Source organism: Ranitomeya variabilis, chromosome 1, assembly GCF_051348905.1.
Source record: "Ranitomeya variabilis isolate aRanVar5 chromosome 1, aRanVar5.hap1, whole genome shotgun sequence".
Classification (NCBI taxonomy): domain Eukaryota; kingdom Metazoa; phylum Chordata; class Amphibia; order Anura; family Dendrobatidae; genus Ranitomeya; species Ranitomeya variabilis.
Window position 1 is genome coordinate 680,978,422 of NC_135232.1, and position 23,861 is coordinate 681,002,282.

Consider the following 23,861-nt stretch of genomic DNA (forward strand, 5'->3'; position numbering starts at 1 on the left):
ACAGTACGGCCCATACTGGACCTAAAACTGCTGAACAAGTTCATCAGGGTACGGCGGTTCCGAATGGAATCGCTTCGTTCTGTCATCTCTTCCATGGAAAAAGGTGAGTTCCTGGCGTCTATAGACATCCAGGACGCGTACCTCGACATTCCAATTTTCCCTTCTCACCAGAGGTTTCTTCGCTTTGCAGTTCAGGAACAACACTTCCAATTCGTTGCTTGCCCTTCGGCTTTGCCACCGCTCCCAGGGTATTCACCAAGGTCATGATGAGGTGTGGTGGTGCTACCGTATCTAGACGATATCCTCATCAAAGGCCCCTCTTTCCGCGCCCGCAAGGAGGCTGTGAACATCACAATAGATTCTCTTTTTCGCCTGGGTTGGAAAATAAACTTCAAAAAAATCTTCCCCAGTACTGGCGCAGCGAATTTCCTTTCTAGGAATGATACTGGACTCGTCCCAGGGGTTGGTGCTTTTTCCCCCGGAAAAGATCTCAGCCTTACAGCGGGAAGCTCAGAAGCTCTCTCAACCTTGCACTCGCTCTCTGCGCTTCAGTATGAGAGTCCTCAGCAGGATGGTAGCAGCCATGGAGGCGGTTCCATTTGCCCAATTGCCCTCCTGGCTGTTTGGGACAGGAACCCGTTCTCCCTCGACCGTCGGTTCTTCCTTCCTCAGCGAGTCAGTCAATCCCTCTGGTGGTGGACATTGAAGTCCTCCCTGAATCAAGGGAAGTCTTTTCTTCCAGTACATTGGCTAGTTGTAACAACAGATGCCAGTCTTCTAGGCTGGGGAGCGGTGTTCCTACATCACACTGCTCAGGGCCGCTGGTTACTTCAGGAATCACGCCTTCCGATCAACATCTTAGAAATTCGAGCAATCAGGTTAGCTCTTCTCCAATTCTATCCCTTCCTGGCGGGTCGTCCCATCAGGATTCAGTCTGACAATGCCACTGCAGTGGCATACATCAACTGACAGGAAGGAACCCGCAGCATGGCAGCCATGAGCGAGGTAGGCTACATTCTCCGTTGGGCCGAGAAAAACCGCTCATTGATTTCTGCTGTTCACATCCCGGGAGTGGACAATTGGGAGGCAGATTTCCTCAGTCGTCAAGGCCTCGACTCTGGGAGTGATCTCTCTATCCGGAGATCTTCCACCAGATCTGCTGCCGTTGGGGAACTCCGGACGTGGACCTGATGGCCTCACGGCTAAATTCCAAAGTTTCCGACTTCATAGCTCAGTCCCACAATCCAGCAGCCATCGGGGCAGATGCACTCGTACTCCCGTGGCATCCTTTTTGGTTTCCGTACATATTTCCCCCACTCCCCTTACTGCCGACAGTCACCAAGAAGATCAGAGCGGAGGGAGTACCAGTAATCCTGACTGCGCCAGATTGGCCACGCCGGGCGTGGTACGTGGAACTAGTTCAACTAGTCGCCGATGTTCTCTGGCAATTACCGAATCGTGCAGACCTGCTATCACAGGGCCCCATTTACTACCAGAACTCCAAGGCCCTGTTTGACGGCATGGCCGTTGAGTCCTGGGTTCTAACCCAGGCAGGTTTCTCTCCGGAATTCATCTCTTCCATGATCAGCGCTAGGAAGCACTTCATCGCACTTGGAAAACCTTCTTTTCCTGGTGCAATGACCGGGGACGTTCTCCTCTTGCATTTTCCATTCCTTCCATCCTCGAATTTTTACAAACAGGTTTGGACTTAGGTCTCGCCCTTAGTTCTCTCAAGGGGCAGATTTCAGCCCTGTCCGATCTGTTCCAACGCAGGATTGCCAACAGATTACAAGTGAAGATGTTCATTCAGGGAGTCTCCCATAGGGTGCCGCCCTATAAGATGCCGTTGGAACCATGGGACCTTAATCTGGTCCTCGGAGCCTTGCAAGAAGCTCCTTTCGAACCTCTACAGGATGTTTCCCTGTCCCTTCTTTCACGGAAGGTTGCCTTCCTGGTTGCGGTCACGTCCATTAGACAAGTCTCAGAGCTGGCGGCTTTATCTTGTCAAGTTCCGTTCCTGAATTTTCATCAGGATAAGGTGGTTTTGAGAACATTCCCATCCTTTTTGCCAAAAGTTGTCTCATCCTTCCATCTCAATCAGGAGATTGTCTTACCGTCACTCTGTCCGGCACCAGGTCATCGCATCGAGAAAGCCCTCCACACACTGGATTTAGGGATGCCCTTACGTCTCGCGAACGGCGTCTTTCTGCAGGTCAGATGCCCTGTTTGTGCTCCCGGAAGGGCCAAGGAAGTGGTTTCCCGCTTCCAAGGCGACAATAGTCAAATGGATTCGTTGAGCTATTCAGGAGTCCTACTGAGTCAGAGGTCATCCTGTCCCAGCAGGGATTAAGTCTCATTCTACTCGGTCAGTGGGTGCGTCTTGGGCCATCCGGCACCAAGCTTTGGCAGCACAAGTTTGCAGATCTGCGACCTGGTCCAGTCTGCATACGTTTACAAAACATTACCATATTCATTCTCAGGCCTCGGCAGATGCAACCGTCGGCAGACGAATTTTGCAGGCGGCTGTGCCGCATCTGTAACCTGTGGGTACATAGAGCAATTACAGTTGATTGTTCCCCACCCAAGGACTGCTTTAGGACGTCCCATGGTCCTGTGTCCCCCAATGAGGCGTAGGAGAAACAGGGATTTTTGTGTACTCACCGTAAAATCCTTGTCTCTGAGCCAATCATTGGGGGACACAGCACCCACCCTGTTAGCCTAACGGCTTTGGTTTTCTGTGTTGGTTTGGTTTTGACATAGTTCATCCTGGTTAAATGTTAAGCTCCTACTGCTTTGTTATCGAACTGGTTCACTTGGAGCCAGCAGGAGGGTGTATAGTGCAGGGGAGGAGCTATTCTTTCTGTATTACATAGTGTCCTCCTAGTGGCAGCAGCATAACACCCATGGTCCTGTGTCCCCCAATGATTGGCTCGGAGAAAAGGATTTTACGGTGAGTACACAAAAATCCCTGTTTTATTATACTCACGTGGTCCGGTCCGATGGGTGTCGCAGGTCCGGGTCTAGCGCCTCCCATCTTGTTGCGCTTCCACCCTCCAGCTTGCTTCATTGCTCCCTGGCATCGTGCTGTGTTCTTATCTGCCCTGTTGAGGGCAGAGGAGACTACTGCAGTGCGCAGGCGCTGGGCCTCTTTGACCTTTCCCGGCGCCTGCACGCTGCAGTAATCTCCCTCAACAGGGCAAAGAAGTACGCCTGCGCAGGAGTGCAGGAGCAATGAAGAAGCAGGAGGGCGGCATCGCAGAAGATGGGAGGTGCCGGACCTGGACCTGCGACACCCATCGGACCGGACCGCCCCCGGGTGAGTATAATAAAAACGTATTTTTCTTCACTTCCAGGTCGGATCGGGAGCATTATAGAATTCTGTAGATAAGGCCTGAAAGGCAGTGTCCATATCTTATAGCGGCCAAAACAGCTGACAGGTTCCCTTTAATATAGGATAGAAATTGTATTTAATTAGTTTTGAGTCGTTTTGTGCTCAGTGGAGAAGTAGTGTAAGGGGTAGGGGGGAAGATTGTGGTTTATATTTGTACAGTACAGATCAAAAGTTTGGACACACCTTCTCATTTAAAGATTTTTCTATATTTTCATGACTATGAAAATTGTACATTCACACTGAGGCATCAAAACTATGAAATAACACATGTGGAATTATATACTTAACAAAAAAGTGTGGAACAACTGAAATTATGTCTTATATTCTAGGTTCTTCAAAGTAGCCACCTTTTGCTTTGACTGCTTTGGACACTCTTGGCATTCTCTTGATGAATACAATAGAAACGGAAGATTTTACTCTGGAGATTGTCGACTAAATATCTTTATTTTCTTTCATTGCTCCCCACAGATTGCAGTCGCTGTCCTTTTACATTGTAAATATATAACATTGCTCTTTTCCGTCCCTCTCAGGTTGCTATAATACGTGACCGGCTATGTCAGCTGGTCTCTAAGCTGCAGTTTGCTTTAACTGTTCTGCTGACGTCCTGGACTGAGAAGAAACAAAGGAGGAAATCTACAAGCAGTCTGATTACAGTGAACATTATCTTCTTCCCCGTGGTGCTGACCTTCATCATCCTCTCAGCTCTCCTCTCCTCACCTTTACTGGCACTTTTCACTTTGCCCGTCTTCCTGGTTGGATTCCCACGACCTATCCGCAGTTGGCCGGGAGCTGTAGGTGCCGCAGCCTGCGTCTGCGCTGATACCGTCTATTACCAGCAAATGGTGCCAGGCTTCGCTGCTGCACTGCAATCTGCCTTTGCTTCAGGTAGTCTCGGTAGGTGTCACATGTGCTGCACGTTAAAGTTTATAGTAAATTTTAACTCTTGTAAAAAGTCACTTTTTATCAATATACGCGGTTTTGGTGAGAGAAGTAGCTTGTAAGGTATGGACCAGTGTATTTAGGTTTATGCATCTCATATAGTGAAGGCTATCAATCGCCTTCCTTTAATTCATTTTTTTTGGGGGGAGGGGGGATTTTAATTAAACAGTTAATAAATGACTTATCAATTTGCTAAATAGTTGGGGCTGCACATGGAGAGGAATAGTAAAGGGGTGTAATAAGAGGAAGAATGTAGAACGTTTTTACGTCACATTGGTATTTAACCCCTTTCTGACATTGGACGTACTATCCCGTCGAGGTGGGGTGGGCCCGTATGACCACCGACGGGATAGTACGTCATATGCGATTGGCCGCACTCACGGGGGGAGCGAGGCTGATCGCGGCCGGGTGTCAGCTGACTATCGCAGCTGACATCCAGCACTATGTGCCAAGAGCGGTCACGGACCGCCCCCGGCACATTAACCCCCAGCACACTGCGATCAAACATGATTGCAGTGTTCCTGCGGTATAGGGAAGCATCGTGCAGGGAGGGGGCTCCCTGCGGGCTTCCCTGAGACCCCCGGAGCAATGCGATGTGATCGCGTTGCTCCGAGGGTCTCTTGCCTCCTCCTCCTCCTGCTCAGAGCAGGCGCCGGGAAGCCTGGAGGAGCTGTACACGTCAGATCGCCGATCTGACAGAGTGCTGTGCAAACTGTCAGATCAGCGATCTTACACTATAACATGATGCCCCCCCTGGGGCAATGTTCTTGTGTAAAAAAAAAAATAAAAATATTCACATGTGTAAAAAAAAAAAAAAAAAAAAAAAAAATTCCCCAAAAAAATTAAAAAAAAAAATAAATTGTTCCTATAAATACATTACTTTATCAAAATAAAAAAAAACAATGAAAGTACACATATTTAGTATCGCCGTGTCCATAACGACCCGACCTATAAAACTGTCCCACTAGTTAACCCCTTCAGTGAACACCGCAAAAAAAAAACGAGGCAAAAAACGCTTTATTATCATACCGCCAAACAAAAAGTGGAATAACACGCAATCAAAAAGACGGATATAAATAACCATGGTACCGCTGAAAACGTCATCTTGTCCCGCAAAAAACGAGCCGCCATACAGCATTATCAAAGAAAAAATAAAAAAGTTAGTCCTCAGAATAAAGCGATGCAAAAATAATTATTTTTTCTATAAAATAGTTTTTATCGTATAAAAGCGCCAAAACATAAAAAAAGATATAAATGAGGTATCGCTGTAATCGTACTGACCCGAAGAATAAAACTGCTTTATCCATTTTACCAAACGCAGAATGGTATAAACGCCTCCCCCAAAAGAATTTCATGAATAGCTGGTTTTTGGTCATTCTGCCTCACAAAAATCGGAATAAAAAGTGATCAAAAAATGTCACGTGCCCGAAAATGTTACCAACAAAAACGACAACTCATCCCGCAAAAAACAAGACCTCACATGACTCTGTGGACCAAAATATGGAAAAATTATAGCTCTCAAAATGTGGTAACGCCAAAAATATTTTTTGCAATAAAAAGCGTCTTTCAGTGTGTGACGGCTGCCAATCATAAAAATCCGCTAAATAACCCGCTATAAAAGTAAATCAAACCCCCCTTCATCACCCCCTTAGTTAGCGAAAAATTAAAAAAATGTATTTATTTCTACTTTCCCATTAGGGTTAGGGCTAGGGTTAGGGCTAAAGTTAGGGTTAGGGTTTGGATTACATTTACGGTTGGGAATAGCGTTGGGATTTGGGTTAGGGGTGTGTCAGGGTTAGGGGTGTGGTTAGGGTTACCGTTGGGATTAGGGTTAGGGATGTGTTTGGATTAGGGTTTCAGTTATACTTGGGGGGTTTCCACTGTTTAGGCACATCAGGGGCTCTCCAAACGCGGCATGGCGTCCGATCTCAATTCCAGCCAATTCTGTGTTGAAAAAGTAAAACAGTGCTCCTTCCCTTCCGAGCTCTCCCGTGCGCCCAAACGGGTTTACCCCAACATATGGGGTATCAGCGTACTCAGGACACATTGGACAACAACTTTTGGGGTCCAATTTCTCCTGTTACCCTTGGGAAAATACAAAACTGGGGGCTAAAAAGTAAGATTTTTTTATTTTTACGGCTCTGCGTTATAAACTGTAGTGAAACACTTTGGGGTTCAAAGTTCTCACAACACATCTAGATGAGTTCCTTAGGGGGTCTACTTTCCAAAATGGTGTCACTTGTGGGGGGGTTTCAATGTTTAGGCACATCAGTGGCTCTCCAAACGCAACATGGCGTCCCATCTCAATTCCTGTCAATTTTGCATTGAAAAGTCAAATAGCGCTCCTTCCCTTCCGAGCTCTCTCATGCGTCCAAACAATGGTTTTCCCCCACATATGGGGTATCAGCGTACTCAGGACAAATTGGACAACAACTTTTGGGGTCAAATTTCTTCTCTTACCCTTGGGAAAATAAAAAATTGGGGGCGAAAAGATCACTTTTGTGAAAAAATGATTTTTTATTTTTACGGCTCTGCATTATAAACTTCTGTGAATCACTTAATGGGTCAACGAGCACACCACACATCTATATAAGTTCCTTAGGGGGTCTACTTTTCAAAATGGTGTCACTTGTGGGGGGGTTTCAATGTTTAGGCAAATCAGGGACTCTCCAAACGCAACATGGCGTCCCATCTCAATTCCAGTCAATTTTGCATTGAAAAGTCAAATGGCGCTACTTCGCTTCCGAGCTCTGCCATGCGCCCAAACAGTGGTTTACCCCCACATATGGGTTATCGGCGTACTCGGGACAAATTGTACAACAACTTTCGAGGTCCATTTCTCCTGTTACCCTTGGTAAAATAAAACAAATTGGAGCTGAAGTAAATATTTTGTGAAAAAAGTTAAATGTTCATTTTTATTTAAACATTCCAAAAATTCCTGTGAAACACCTGAAGGGTTAATAAACTTCTTGAATGTTGTTTTGAGCACCTTGAGGGGTGCAGTTTAGAATGGTGTCACACTTGGTTATTTTCTATCATATAGACCCCTCAAAATGACTTCAAATGAGATGTGGTCCCTAAAAGAAAAAAAATGGCGTTGTAAAAATGAGAAATTGCTGGTCAACTTTTAACCCTTATAACTCCCTAACAAAAAAAATTTTGGTTCCAAAATTGTGCTGATGTAAAGTAGACATGTGGGAAATGCTACTTATTAAGTATTTTGTGTGACATAAAATTAAAAGTTGGAAAATTGCAAAATGTTCTAAATTTTCGCCAAATTTCCATTTTTTTCACAAATAAACGCAGGTAATATCAAAGAAAGTTTACCACTATCATGAAGTACAATATGTCTCGAGAAAACAGTGTCAGAATCACCGGGATTCGTTGAAGCGTTCCAGAGTTATAACCTCATAAAGGGACAGTGGTCAGAATTGTAAAAATTGGCCTGGTCATTAACGTGCAAACCACCCTTGGGGGTAAAGGGGTTAATACATTTAAAAAACGTAATGTTTACAGGCTAAAAGCCAATTTATTTACGCCGATAATTGGTAAATGAGCAATCACAAGAACACCCGTTCTCAATTATCAGCCCTTGTTAAGTCAGCCTCTCATTGGCTTATTGGTCATTTTATTGCGGGCCATTAAATGATCTTGTAAAGATAGGACAACATGCAGGCTGTGTAGGGACAGAATAATTAAAGGAGGAGTTTTCTTTGTTTTTCTGCTATATGGCTCAGAACTTACTGGCAAAAGGGGCCTTTTCTGCTCCTCGTTGATCTGGTTCAGGCACCAATACTCCTGCTTCCTTTGATCTCACATCAACAGAGCATTTCTTTCTCTTCCATTCTGCTCTGTTGATAAGGCATCACTACTGACGCCATGATGATTTACAGCTATCTCCCTATTGTTAATCAGTATGACATTGGCAGTGATGCACCATCAACAGAGCCAACTGGAAGAGAAGAAGCTGCTTTGTCAACAGAGCGGACTGGAGAAGAAGAAGCTGCTCCGTCAACAGAGCGGACTGGAAGAGAAGAAGCTGCTCCGTCAACAGAGTGGACTGGAAGAGAAGAAGCTGCTCCATCAACAGAGCGGACTGGAAGAGAAGAAGCTGCTTTGTCAACAGAGCGGACTGGAAGAAAAGAAGCTGCTCGGTCAACAGAGTGGACTAGAAGAGAAGAAGCTGCTCGGTCAACAGAGCTGACTGGAATAGAAGAAGCTGCTCCGTCAACAGAGCGGACTGGAAGCGAAGAAGCTGCTCCGGCTTCAGAGTGGACTGGAGAGAAGAAGCTGCTACGTCAACAGAACGGACTGGAAGAGAAGAAGCTGCTCCATCAACAAATCGGACGGAAAGAGAAGAAGCTGCTTGGTCAACAGAGCGGACTGGAAGAGAAGAAGCTGCTTGGTCAACATACCAGACTGGAAGAGAAGAAGCTGCTCTGTCAACAGAGCGGACTGGAAGAGAAGCTGCTTGGTCAACAGAGCGGACTGGAAGAGAAGAAGCTGCTCTTTCAACGTGATGTCTCCAGAAGCAGTAGAAGCGTTGGGAGGAGCTGTCTGTGGCCTCTCTGAGCCAGGAGAGATCATCACAGAACAGGCAGGTATTTAGCAATTACCTGCTAGTAAGTTTTTCATCCCAGAGAGAAAAATAATCAAAGGCCCGGATAACCCCTTAACCGATCATTCTGTCCCCATCTAGGCTGGTTGGCTTGTGCTATACGCAATATTGCCCACAGATGCTACAGAGCTATTGTTTTGGACCGAGAGCTCAGCAAAGACTCATATTTGAACCAAAACGGACCAGAGTATAATCCAAAATATTCAATTTTATTAGCAACAATCACATAGAAATATAAATAATGCAATCCAGAGTCTGACAAGCCACATTATAAGGAACATACTGGCTATGTATTAGAATATATGTAAAGTGTATAGTGCAAATACATGTAAACAATCATTGTGCAAAGAAAGCAAATTGCTGTAGAATCCTTCAAAAATCACCAATAAAATGAATAAAAGAAAATAATTTTTTAAATTCTCTCAGTGGGGTGTCATATATTACCGTATATACTCGTGTATAAGCCTATTTTTTCAGCACATAAATCCAATACATCTTGGTTAGGCAGGATTATTCTTTTTAAGATGATGATTCTTCCTAAGCTCCAATACATATTTCGTACTATCCCCATCCAAATTCCTGACCATTGGATTAATAAACTGCAGAAACATTTATCCAATTTTATATGGCAATTTAAACCTGCAAGGATCTCAAAACTTTCACTGTTTAAACATAAGAAAAATGGTGGAATCGGCCTACCTAATATCTATGCCTACCATGCTTCTAATATAATTATTCAAAGTAGATACTGGTTCCTTGAATCTGGCAAACCTAGCTGGACAGAACTTGAAAAAGCTTCTAATAATAATTCCTCTTTATCATCATTGATAATATTCCATTTATTGGATCCATCTCTTTCTTTACCTAATCACTCTTTGATAAAATCTTCTATCTCACTTTGGAAAAAGCTATATACCGTAATATCTCAAAAACTAATAAATGTAACATTAATCCCAACAAACTTCCTATCTCAATTTTTCATACAGCTCTACCACATTTTCCATGTAAAAAATGGGAAAAGTTTGGAATTATAGACTGTTCTTCACTTGTAATGGGGCCTAAATTAGACTCGATTTATAAACTTTCGGTCATTGAAAATCCTATACAATCTTCCTGACGAAGAATTCTATAATTTTCTAGAGTTAAGGTAGTATATTAGAAATCAATTCACTTTACCTTTGACCCTTTCAAGAGAAATTGTTACTCTTTTAGAGAATCCTATGAATAACTCAATTTGGAATATGAGGAATATGCGATTTTTAACTCTGATGTCTCTTTTGAAAAACTGAATTATATGTGGAGGTGAGAAAAAGATCTCAATAATAATTTCCTCCTAGATAAATGGAAAAAAGCGGTGGAACTAGTGCAAACTTACATGAAAATTATTTAAAAAATTTTATCTAGGTGGTTCTACACTCCTGCTAGACTTAAAAATGCATTTCCTGATCAATCCGATTTATGCTGGAGTAATTGTGGTCAAAGAGGTAATCTTCTTCACATATTCTGGGAATGTCCCAAACTTTCGATACTTAGGAAAGCTTTGCCTTTACTATTGAATAAAAAAAAATAAGTCTCCTGTCAAAATTTCTCCTTTTTCTGGAAGCTGATGACCTCCCTCAAAAAATTAAACAAGTTTCTTTACATATTTTTTCTGTCATAAAAACCTGTATTGCATCAAAGTGGAAATCGATGGATACTCCCTCTATTTCTGATATAATTGATATTAACCCCTTCACCCCTGGAGCTTTTTCGTTTTTCACTCCCCCTATTTCCAGAGCCATAACTTTTTATTTTTCTGTCAATATGGCCTTGTGAGGGCTTATTTTTTTGCGAGACGAGTTGTACTTTTGAACGACACCATTGGTTTTACCATGTCGTGCAACAGAAAGCGGGAAAAAAATTCCAAGTGCGATGAAATTGCAAAAAATAGTGCAATCCCACACTTGTTTTTTGTTTGGCTTTTTTGCTAGGTTCACTAAATGCTAAAACTGACCTGCCATTATGATTCTCCAGGTCATTACGAGTTCATAGACACCAAACATGTCTAGGTTCTTTTTTATCTAAGTGGTAAAAACTTTTTCCAAAATTTGATGAAAAAATTCCGCAATTTTCCGATAACGATAGCGTCTTCAATTTTCGTGATGTGGGGTCAGGTGAGGGCTTATTTTTTGCGTGCCGAGCTAATGTTTTTAATGATCCATTTTGGTGCAGATCCGTTCTTTTGATCGCCCACTATTGTATTTTAATGCAATATTGCGGCGACAAAAAAAACAATTTTGGCGTTTTGATTTTTTTTCTCGCTACGCCATTTAGCGATCAGGTTAATCCTTTGTTTTTATTGATAGAGTGGGCGATTCTGAACGCGGCGATACCAAATATGTGTAGGTTTGATTTTTTTTTTTTATTGTTTTATTTTGATTGGGGCAAAAGGGGGGTGATTTAAACTTTAATATATTTTTTTATTTATTTTTTTATTATTTTGAACACTTTTTTTTTTTTTATTTTGGCATGCTTCAATAGCCTCCATAGGAGGCTAGAAGCATGCACAACTCGATCGCCTTTGCTACATAAAGGTGAAGCACAGATCACCTCTATGTAGCAGAAATGCTGGGTTGCTTTGAACGCCGACCACAGGGTGGCGCTCAAAGCTATCGGCCATCAACAACCATAGAGGTCTCAAGGAGACCTCTGGTTGTTATGGCAATGCACCGATGACTCCCGATCATGTAACGGGGGTCAGCGGTCCGAGCACTTCCAGCCGCGCGGCCGGGAGCGCTAGTTAAATGCCGCTGTCAGCGTTTGACGGTGGCATTTAACTAGTTAATGGGCGCAGGCGGATCGTGATTCCGCTCGCGCTCATTGCGCGCACATGTCAGCTGTACAAAACAGCTGACATGTCGCTGCTTTGAGGTGGGCTCACCGCCGGAGACCACCTCAAAGCAGGGGTTCTGCCAGCTGACGTACTATTCCGTCAGCTGGCAGAAAGGGGTTAAGTTCTCTCATAACTACTTTGAAATGTCCTTAACTTTAATGAATAACTATCTAAATATAATTCCAAATGGTCCTCTTGGAACGTAATTTTTTCTCCAAGCATGAAAAGCCCCTTTATTTGATGTCTTATTACTTTGCCAGAATTTTTTTAATCTATACTTTTTTTGTTTTTGCACTTGATATATTGTTGTGGTGCAACTATGTTAATATGATCTTAATTTCCCTTCATTTTCCCTCTCTCCTGTTCCTCCCTAACCCCTTTCCTCTTTTCCTTTGTATGGATTCCTTCCTTTCCCTTCATTACTTTCCTAACCCATTATCCCCTATATTGTAAAAATCCCCTAATAAAATATTTTTGAAAACTACCGAGGGGGCCGCAGGTAGGTGAGTAGTATAAGCTGAGGGGGCTTATACACAAGTCACGGTACAGAAAGCCAGCGGAGCAGCGGGTGCCAGGAGCCGGCGCACACATCATACTCACCTACCTGTGCACCCTCGGTGCTGGCACTGCATCTCGTTCCGGCCGCCGGCGCCTGTCTGCGGCTCCTCCTGTGCTCAGCGGTCACGTGGTACCACACACTAAGGTGATGAATATGGACACGTCTCCACTCCCATAGGCGTGGAGCACATATTCATCACCTTAATGAGCGGTACCATGTGACCGCTGAGTGGGAAGGGCTGCAGACAGGCGCTGGCGGCTGGAACGAGATGCAGTGCCAGCATCCAGGGCTCGCAGGTAGGGGAGTATGATGTTTTTGTTTTTTTTCAATGGGAAACATGCACACAGGGATAGGGAATAAGGAGGCATGCACACAGGGATAGGGAATAAGGAGGCATGCATACAGGGACCGAACTGGGAGGCATGCATACAGGTACAGAACAGGGGAGGCATGCATACAGGGACAGAACGGGGGAGTCATGCATACAGGGACAGAACGGGGGAGTCATGCATACAGGGACAAAAAGGGGGAGGCATGCATATCAGGACAGGGATGGGGAGGCATGCAGACAGGGATGGAATGGGGAGGTATGCAGGCAGGGATGGGGAGGCATGCAAACGGTAGGAACGGAGGAGGCATGCACACAGGGATGGGGAGGCATTCAGGACAGGGAAGGGGGAGCCATGCATAGCAGGACAGGGAAGAGGGGACAATGCATACCCAGCTTAAACTCGAGTCAATAAGCTTACCCAGTTTTCCGTGGCAAAAGTAGGTGCCTTGGCTTATACTCGGGTCGGCTTATGCTCTAGTATATATGGTAAGTGTTATCTGACTTGAAATTATTAGGTCAGAAAACAATTGCTAAGGCAGCTTTCACACATCAGTTTTTTGCCGTCAGGCACAATCCGTCAAATGTTGAAAAAAATGGATCTGTCGCAGATTGTGAAAAACTTATGCAACGGATCCATTTTTTTGACTGATCCGACTAGCTGATCCAGCTAATTGGATCCAAAAAATTGGAGCATGCTCAGTTAAAAAAAAAACAAAGTCCATCGCCGGATTCTGTCATTTGACAGATCCGGAGCCATAGGGTTCCACTGTAGCAAACGACGAACGTCACTGTCCATTTTTTTGACAGACACAAAAAACTTTGCTATGTCCGTTTTTTCTGGCCACCGGAAATCCAATTTTCAATGAATCTGGCAAAAAACGGATGAAACGTGAAACAATCTGTCGCTAATACAAGTCTATAAGAAAGAAAAAAAAAGGATCCGGCGGCAACTTTTTCGAGATCCGCTTTTTTCAGAATTCGCCGCATTGTCACTGACTGCAAAAAACTGATGTGTGAAAGTAGCCTAATGGTGCCCCCTTATTCATGGCTTTATCACTAACACTTTCTGTGTAAATAACAAGTGAATTAAGTGTAGTCAGCAGGCAGCAGGGCTATGCAATCACATCTACATTAAAGCCATTATAATGGATAATGAAGGAAACTTACTAAGAAGCCAGTGGGATCCAGTCACCCCAACGCACGTTTCGTGGTTACTTCATCATAAGGGGCACCATTAGCAATTGTTTTCTGACCTAATAATTTCAAGGCAGGTAACACTTAATATATGACACCCCACTGAGGGAATTTGAAAATTTTATTTTCTTTTATTCATTTTATTGGTGATTTTTGAAGGATTCTACAGCAATTTGCTTTCTTTGCACAATGATTGTTTACATGTATTTGCACTATGCACTTTACATATATTCTAATACATAGCCATTGTATTCCTTATAATGTAGCTTGTAGCCTCTGGATTGCACTATTTATATTTCTAAGTGATTGTTGCTAATAAAATTGAATATTTTGGATTATATTATGGTCTGTTTTTGGTTCAAATATAGTTGGCTTGTGTGAATGGAGCCATAAATGAGCACTGACCAGTTTTACATGCAGAAATCTGCTTATGTAAAAGGGCTTTAAATTCTAATTTCCAATATACCGGTGTGTGAATATATATATTTTGCACACATGCAATGAAAAAAAAAAATATTTTGTATATTGATACAAATTTTGCACAGTTACAAAATACTTGCAAAAAACTCAAAACTCACACCTATGCTAAGGTATATGCAGTAGTGATTTCCATGTTTTAAAAGAAACGATAAAACTTTATGGATTTTATGGACTGAAGCTAGTATAATGAACGTCTGGCAGAGATGTGATCCTGTGCTTCCAACACTGAAACTTACAGGGAGTTTCCACCAAGGATGAACTGATATTGCTTTTTTCTAACCTGTGTAACAGATACAAAATACATTGTACTACAGGGTCGGTATACTTGTCATTGTGGAGTATTAAAAGATATTTCAACCTCAATGAACAAAAATTAAGTTATTTTATATTTTCTTCTATTTCTTCTTCGGTTTCCAAAACTGACAATGTTAAAGGCCTTGACCATTCCAGTGCGTTCCTTTTTATTATGCCAGTATAGTTCCGGTTGCCTTTTCTATTACGGGAAGTGTTCACTTCCTCTGAAGCATCGTTTGTCTTTTATTGACACCAATTGCACATCCGTGTAATGCTGAGATGCCGCAGGTCCTCCAGACATTTTTATGCAGCAACTTTCTGCTTTGGATAAGAGGTTGTGATTCCAATTTATTTTTTCTTATGCCCAATAGGAGATGATAATCCCGTCGTTTAGGGATTGTTAGTCTGTTTTCCCAGACTCCCCCATAGCAAATCTGCCTAATACAGTAGCAAAGTGGGCAGGCAAAAACCTTTGTGGGAACTATGATGGCAGTCGATAGACAAGGGCTAGGCTAATAGGTGTCTGAATTAACGTTTTAACAACTTGGCAGGCGAGGATGACTCGCAGACGTGTCATTATATGTCAAACTTGTTTTAAATAGTTTGTGTTTGAAGCTATAGTTGCAAAATTAAAAATGGTGTCTGGCCTACACCCTGGTGTTTGATGAAAGAATACATCTTTTACACTCCTTTTGTTTTTTTTAATGGTTTACTGACGTTTCCATGGTGTGTTGCCACAGCACATGAGGGAAATATGACAATTCGACAGAAACACTACTCTCATATTTCCAGTCATGTTCTCAATGCGAGGAATGGCAGCCTGCCGGATAGTATTACACACAGCGCTCTTGTCACACAAAACGTACATACATGGGAGCAAACGAAGGTGGACGGTGTAATGCTTGTAGCCGAAACCAGATTTTCTTCTACACAATATGTAGTGGAAAATAGCTTTGTTTTTATGAGGGTTGTTACCTTCTTAGTGTACCAGCACATTGGAGAGTATCTTCCCCAGTGTCTATGAAGTTTTGGTGCAGCTATGAAATGCAATGTTTTCAGGACTATACAAAGTTCCTGAAATAGTGTATCAGCGGATACCTAACAGAACGCATGCATGATCGCCTGCTATTGTGCATGTGTCCTGTTCTACGTTCAGCAGGTATCGTGCTAGTGTTTTGTGCAACGATCGACCGGTATCGTGCATGTTTTTTGTTCTACGATCGGCAGGTATCGTGCACGTGTCCTGTTCTACAATCGGCAGGTATTGTGCACGTGTCCTTTTCTACGATCGCTAGGTGGTACTGTGCACATGTCCTGTTCTACGATTGGTAGATGGTATGCACGTGTCCTTTTCTACTATTGGTAGATGGTATCGTGCACGTGTCCTGTTCTACGATCGGCAGATGGTATCGTGCACGTGTCCTGTTCTACAATCGGCAGATGGTATCGTGCACGTGTCTTGTTTTACGATCGGCAGATGGTATCGTGCACATGTCCTGTTCTTTGATTGGCAGGTATCGTGCACGTGTCCTGTTCTACAATCGGCAGGTGGTATTGTGCACGTGTCCTGTTCTACGATCAATAGGCAGAATCATGCACGTATGCTTTTCGATCATCAGCAGGGAGAAACAGTCTCTCCTACATGGACCTCCATGAAAGGCTTCTCACCCAGCAAAGTATTATCCTACCCTGCACTCATGAGGGGTAAGAGCCCCAAAACAGCTGTCTGCAGATAGGTGTCCTTTGGAGAAGACTTTGGTTTAGCTAAATGCCATGTTGCAAGGCTCATAAAGGATCCAGCACTGTGGCTACCTACAGTAGGTGAGGCTAGAGAGCCAGCTTTCCGCCTCCTGACGGAGAACTAATTTGCATACTTTTTCCAGTGAGCATTTCCTGACCTAATAGTCTCCCTACTCCAACTGATGGTCTTCACAAGAATATACAGGACCTCCCCAAGCCTATATAGTGATGGTCCAGGCATGGGGAATTTAAGTCTTGAAATCGATAGAAATGTTGAATTGGAAAGTTTAGAGTAGTAAGGTGTAGAGCTTTATATATTATACCGAGACTTTGTTATAGGTTAGCAAATAACACTTATTTTTATTTCAGGTCTTGTTAATCCAGGATCACATTTCCTTTGCCGTTTTCAGGACCGACTAATATGGCTGCTGATACTTGAAAGGGGCTACAGTTATTGCTGCGTTAACATAAAGGTGATTTCTTACATGTGTTTATAGGGTCTGTTGCCCTTGAAAGTGGAATTGCATAGGATATGATATACGTTAAATGTCTGTTAGGTATTAGTCTCACCTTTGCAGCCACCTATCTATCGGACCAACTAGATCATCTGATTCCTTTTTTTGTCTGCAATATATCCCATTTTAGATACCTAATGTAATAATTTTATATAATGCCAACATATTCTGCAGAACTTTACAATTAAGCAGGGACACGTACAGACAATAAACAAAGTAACACACAGTTCACCAGTTACAGGAGTGAAGGCCCTGCTCGCAATCTTACAATCTATAAGGTTGTAAATCTGCTGGCAAGTTGTCCAGGAGAGGAGAGATAAGTGTTAAGCTGTGTGCCCACATTGCGTTTTTTATGCGTTTCTTCTGCGTTTTTTTGCCACAGCGGAAACTCTTAAAAAACGCTTAAAATCCCATTCCCATGCAATCCTATGGGATTGAATCGCGGCGATTCCGCAGCCATAGGATTGCATTGAAACGCTCACTTTACGCATGTGGCTATGCCCACCATGCGTAAAGTGAGCGCTTCATGTGCGGATGGTACCCAGGATCAGGAGGAGAGGACACTCTCCTTCAGGCCCTGGGTATAATGTTCATGTAAAAAAAAAAAAGAATTAAAATAAAAAATATGGATATGGCCCCCGGAGTCCTCCCGCCTCTCAGCGGTGCACGCGGCAGCTTCCGTTTCCAGGGATGCATTGCGCAAAGCACCTGGGATGACGTCGCGGTCATGCGACCGTGACGTCACAAAGGTCTTTGCGCAAAGCATCCCTGGGAACGGAAGCTGCCGCGTGCACCGCTGAGAGGCGGGAGGACTCCGGGGGCCATATCCATATTTTTTATTTTAATTCTTTTTTTTTTTTACATGAACATTATACCCAGGGCCTGAAGGAGAGTGTCCTCTCCTCCTGATCCTGGGTACCATCCGCACATGAAGCGCTCACTTTACGCATGGTGGGCATAGCCACATGTGTAAAGTGAGCGTTTCAATGCAATCCTATGGCTGCGGAATCGCACAATAATCTTAAACAATACAAGTCATAACTGGTACAGGAGGAGAGAGGATCCTGCCCGCAAAGGCTCACAATCTACAAGGGATGGGTGAGAATACAGTAGGTGAGGATAGAGCTGGTCATGCAGCGGTTTGGTTGATCGGTGGTTACTGCAGGTTGGAGGCTTGTCGGAAGAGGTGGGTCTTTAGGCTCTTTTTGAAGGTTTCGATGGTAGGCGAGAGTCTGATGTGTTGTGGTAGAGGGTTCCAGAGTAGGGGTGATACGTGAGAGAAATCTTGTATACGATTGTGGGAAGAGGAGATAAGAGGGGAGTAGAGAAGGAGATCTTGTGAGGATCGGAGGTTGCGTGTAGGTAAGTACCGGGAGATGAGGTCACAGATGTATGGAGGAGACAGGTTGTGGATGGCTTTGTACGTCATGGTTAGGGTTTTGTAGTGGAGTCTCTCGGCAATGGGGAGCCAGTGAAGGGATCGACAGAGGGGAGAGGCCGGGGAATAGCAAGGGGACAGGTGGATTAGTCGGGCAGCAGAGTTTAGAATAGATTGGAGGGGTGCGAGAGTGTTAGAGGGGAAGCCACAGAGCAGGAGGTTGCAGTAGTCAAGGCGAGAGATGATGAGGGCATGGACTAGGGTTTTTGCAGATTCTTAGGGTGTATATATATATATATATATATATATATATATATATATATATATATATATATATATATATATATATATATATATATATATATATATATATACATACATACATACATACATACATACATACACACACACACACACACACACACACACACACACACACACACACACACACACACACACACACACACACATATATATATATAATATGTGTGTGTTTTTTTTGCATTCTATCTTTTACTATTGATGCTGTATAGGCAGCATCAATAGTAGAGTTGGTCGCACTTGTCAAGCACTATGCTTGACAAGTGTGACCAACCTGTCAGTCAGTTTTCCAAGTGATGCTTCAAATCGCTTGGAAAATACAAGCATTCTGCAAGCTAAAAACGATTGTGTTTTGCGGGAAAACGCATGTGAATTCCGCATGCGGTTTACCCGCAGCACGGGGTTGTGGAAATGCTGTGGACATTTCCGCAGCATTTCTGCAACATGGGCACATAGCCTAATAGGCCCTGTAGTCAGAACAAGTGCATTATTGTTAATGGTGAAACAGAGAAGCTATTGAAGCCAAGCGGTTCAAAATATTTTAAAGCATTTGTGAAACAAGGTTTTTTTTTTTGTTTTTTTTAAGGCAAAAATACCTGCATTTAAACAGGGCCTGTGGCCAGGCAAAAAATTGATTAGTGTTCGCTATTATTTTATTCACACTGCTCGTTTACATTTAAAAAAAAAAAAAAAAAAAAAGTTTAAATTCGCTATATGATTCCAGAGCTTTGGTCATTTTTTATTTGCCACTAATTTTTAGGGTCTTCACAAGGGGTCGGTTATCACAGAGTAATAATGCAAAGTCCAAAACCACGCCCCCCAGGGTACCCAGCGAGCCACGCCCCCCAGAGTAGCCAGTCACGCCCCCCTTGTACATGCAATAAAAATTAGCACTAAATAGAAAAGCCCCATGGAACAATACTGCAGATTTAACAAATAAAAAAATTTCAGGAAAGCAGCAGGAATGAAAGTAAAAGAAAAACTGCCCAATTTTGACCTGGTGACACTCTTAAAATAAAAAATTAAAAAAATCCCCAAAGATGTCTATATACTTTAATGTTTCAGAGGGCTAAAAGCCCCCACCCCTCTAAGAGGGCTCTCGGGGACACTCGGAACGAGCCAAGATTAGCATGTGACTGTGATTAGTATTGTAAGCAGAAATTCTCTGTTGTGCAATAATTCATTTCAGTCCAAAAAGCATCAGTCTTATTTACAGAATGAAGCTCCATCTGCGTTACGTTGCTGCCACCAAGTTTGATTTAATGTCTTGAACTAATTAAATTTGCACCCAGTCGACATCCACATCTTAAGAAACATCTGTAGATTTCTATTAGCCAACCTATGTGTGATATTGGTTTTTGGCACTAGGTCCCTGAATGAATGAATGAATGAATGAATGAATGAATGAATGAATGAAGAATACAACAAGCAGCAATTTGCAGTTTGCCAATTTACAGGTGTGAGTGCTGCTGCTACATAAGATAAGCCATAAATGTCTCACATGTGGGACCTGCATCTATATGGAAAACTGGGCCTCCTCTAGCACCTCTGGAGATGGAGAGATGACCGTGCATGCACTAAGTCATTTTCGGGACCTCACCACAGAAATCTTATGAGAGGGAAGTGCAGGTGCATCCACCTCTTATCCTGGCGTCAAGACAAGATGGATGCGGGTACCAGAGGTGATAATTAGGTAATTCCTATATTTATGATTTTAATGTCTGAGATTGAGAAAACTCCAATGTCAGGAGGTGTGGTAACCAAGCTTGGGCAAAAAGACCTAAAAGAAATTATTTTCGCAAACACTGAGGAAATGCAGTATCATGTCACGGCCATTCAGTCGGTGGCTTGAGTCCGCCAGGACAGGAGAAACACAGAGAATTTTGAGAGCCTTGGTTCCCAAACTACCTGTGATATTGCATCTGATATTAGCTGTGACAGGGGCGGACATATCCTTGGTGCAGGCATAATTTTTCTAAAAACTCCTCTAATTTCTAGCAATAATTAACATTTAGATTCCTTTTTTCTGCCATAGGGACTGGAGCTGCAGGAGACCTCCTGTCATACAGCGGAAGCCCGGAGAGTAGATGAAGTATTTGAAATGGCATTTGAACAAGCAGAAAATTCTGGTAGACTGGCGCTGAATAACCATTTCGGGAACGTCTTAACCCCGTGCACTGTCGTTCCAGTCCGAGTATATTCTGACGCTAGGAACGTCCTGTCCGGTATAATCGACTCGCACGAGAACTTGAAACAATTCAAAGAGGATTTCATTAAAGTGCTTCTCTGGGTGCTTCTACACACCTGCTACAAAAAGTCCCGAGCGCAGGAAAATGATGAAGAGGAACAAAAGGAGACTGATGTGACAGCTCAGTCTGAAAAACGGCAAGGATCTATGGACGTCCGTCCTGCAGAATATAACGAATCATCGAAGGACGTGGAAAGCTACAACGAGGATATCGCTGAGGAGTGGTCAGACGATGACATATTTGAAATACTTCCACATCCAAAGAAAACTGGAGTCAAACCAAGCGTGACCACGTCTGCTGATGGGTTCTCCATCCCTGGCAGTGTGCAAACCATACAGGTCAACTCCTACGTAGAGCAAGATGTAGCAGTGGATAAACTTTACTCAGTGGTGGGCTTTGGTTTTCCCGCCACTGACAAAGGAAATGCAACTTGCGTTGAACATTTCAGAATGGTGGAATTTAATTCCTCTTACTCAAAGTTTCTCACCTTACCTCAGGACTGGATTTTAGGTTCCTTTACTGGATTAAAAATAGCCGAGATGAAGCAGATGTTCCCAGCAGACTGGTATGAATTCATTTTGACTCAGTTACATTTCCACCACATTAGTGGAAAGCCTTCCGTTTTACTGGAAGAAGGAATAAGAGACCGATCACTTAGAGATCAATATATTAAAGGACTGACTTCTATTTATTTCGCTTTCTTCGGGATGGAAAACTCTTCCCCCAGTTCTGCCTGGCTGTTCAGGGCGTATTTAGGTGGTATACCCTGGTCTGTTTCATTAGACTGGTTGACTGGAAATCCAGAACTGTTTCAACTTGCACTTAAGGCATTTAGGTAAGGAATGCATGGAAGATGCCATTTATATGGTGCTTGTACTAAAATTCATGGCCATCCCAAAGTTTTATGGGCAAACCAGGTCATCACAAGCTGCGCCAAATGTATCAACTTTCATGGATGCTACACAGTAGATTTTGCACCGCTTGGTAGAAGTAGACCTTTTTTTCTGATTTCACAGGGACATCATTTTCATTCATTGGGACCAAGCTATTTATGACCTGCACTTAGGATAGGTCATTAATATAAGATCAATGGGGGTCCGACATTCAGCCCCCCTATTGCTCAGTTGATACATGGTGCTGCTGCAGCCGGAATCTCAGTGTATGATGGAACAGCACCACTCCTTACATGTGTAGTGGCTGGAGAATTATCGAAGGACATTGTGGTTGTAAAATAAACTCCGCTCTCCAGGCTCACTTTGTTCCCTTTCCATCTAGCATTTCGGTATTATTATTATTTTTTTTTTTTAAGGGAACCTATCACTTGACCCAGGCTTCCCATTCCAAGTGTCGCATGAATCGGATCCTGGCTGCAAGATTGCAAACAGGTATATTTTTTTCTAAGTATGGCTCCGACATTAAAAAAAAAAATTATACAGTTAGATTATCTGGGTTGGGGGAACGAGAGATAAGACTAGTCTGCTGGTGTCTCTTATAGCTAGAAACCTGTCAGTCACCTGTAGCAGTGCTAAGAAACGCCGGCCGGGGACGATGGTCTAGTCTCCTCCCTGGCTATGGTGTCCAGAACCTACCCCCTCTCCAGAATTTCTAACTATATCTTCTCTGAAACACCGGCGCTGCAATCATGCATCCAAGCACTAATTCGTGCTGCCTGCGGTTTGGGAGCTATGTCGCTCCTCTTCTAGGCTAACTTACTAATAATCATACTGCTGCCAGTCTGTTTACCAGCGGTGCACTACAACCAGCGAGTACCACTGAAGCGCTGTCATGGAAAGCGGCAGGGGGCGTGCAAGACATTGCTGTTATCGTTATTTTATAGAAGATTTAATGGAGCTGGTGTGCAGCTTTCTATTCCTTATGACTGCACGTGCTCATAATCTGTCACCTTTGCCCAGTCTTTGACTTTTATCTTGTAGGTATACTTTCAAGCTCATGGTTGATAAAGCAAGTCTGGGACCTGTTGAAGATTTCAAAGAACTGCTCAATTATCTGGAAGAGTATGATAACGATTGGTACATTGGTCTGGTGTCAGACTCTGAGTGGCAGCAGGCAGTTCTGCAAGAAAAACCATATCTTTTCTCCTTGGGTCATGATCCAAACATGGTAAGATATGCAAGGTTGTAAGTTGCCCATACACATTAGGTCATATGAAGTTCATCTAATGTGTATAGGGGTGTCGTGACACTTCCACCCCCTCCCTGTAGAAGTCCGATCACCTGTAGCTGCTGCAAAAGGCATCTGCCATCAGTTTGTTCCCCTCCTCCCACTGCGAGCACTTGCACCCTCTGGCGAGTGCGCATTGGTATGGAACAGGTGGGTTCGGTAGTAGTGATGAGCGAGTATACTCGGTACTCGATTTCCCGAGCATGCACGGGTGTCCTCAGAGTATTTGTAAGTGCTCGGAGATTTAGTTTTCAGCACCGCAGCTGAATGATTAACAGCTGTTAGCCAGCATAAGTACATGTGGGGGTTGCCTGGTTGCTAGGGAATCCCCACATGTAATCAAGCTGGCTAATAGCTGTAAATCATCCAGCTGCGGTGAGGAAAACTAAATCTCCGAGCACTAAAAATTACTCGACACCCAAGCATGCTCGGGAAATCTCGAGTAACGAGTATACGCGCTCATCACTATTCGGTAGGAGTTGCTCATTCTGCTGATGGCTATGTAGAAGGGTTAACACAGGATAGAAGTGATAAGGGGCACTGTTCGGTGCTCAATCGACTAGCGAGCGGTGCAGAGTATTGCATGGTGCTCCAATCTCCATAAGTGAATTAAATGAGTCGGGTGCAGAGAAAGACTTCCATCCTCCGGAAAAATGCCATTCACTTCCATTATGTTCGCTGCACATCCAAGTGTCCAATGTGCTCAATTCAAGCACTTGAGCATTTCAATGCTCGATCAACACTACAGCATAGGCATTAGTCACGTATCCTAGCCATGCCATGGCATACAAAAGTATTC

The 23,861-nt window shown here is 43.4% G+C and overlaps 1 protein-coding gene across 6 annotated transcripts in view; it reads left to right on the forward strand.

The window, feature by feature from the left end:
• Window positions 1-23,861, forward strand: part of PCNX4 (pecanex 4) — a 96,569-nt gene that overhangs the window by 63,244 nt on the left and 9,464 nt on the right. For 4 of the 6 annotated variants that reach the window (XM_077265370.1, XM_077265349.1, XM_077265379.1 and 1 more), the window contains 4 exons: window positions 3,922-4,285; window positions 16,788-16,891; window positions 20,668-21,716; window positions 22,816-23,002. In XM_077265370.1, the coding sequence (XP_077121485.1) occupies window positions 3,922-4,285; window positions 16,788-16,891; window positions 20,668-21,716; window positions 22,816-23,002 (1,704 nt within the window). Of the gene's footprint in view, window positions 1-3,921; window positions 4,286-16,787; window positions 16,892-20,667; window positions 21,717-22,190; window positions 22,267-22,815; window positions 23,003-23,861 lie in introns of all 6 variants that reach the window. The other 2 variants (XR_013215790.1, XR_013215789.1) reach the window with 1 other exon arrangement.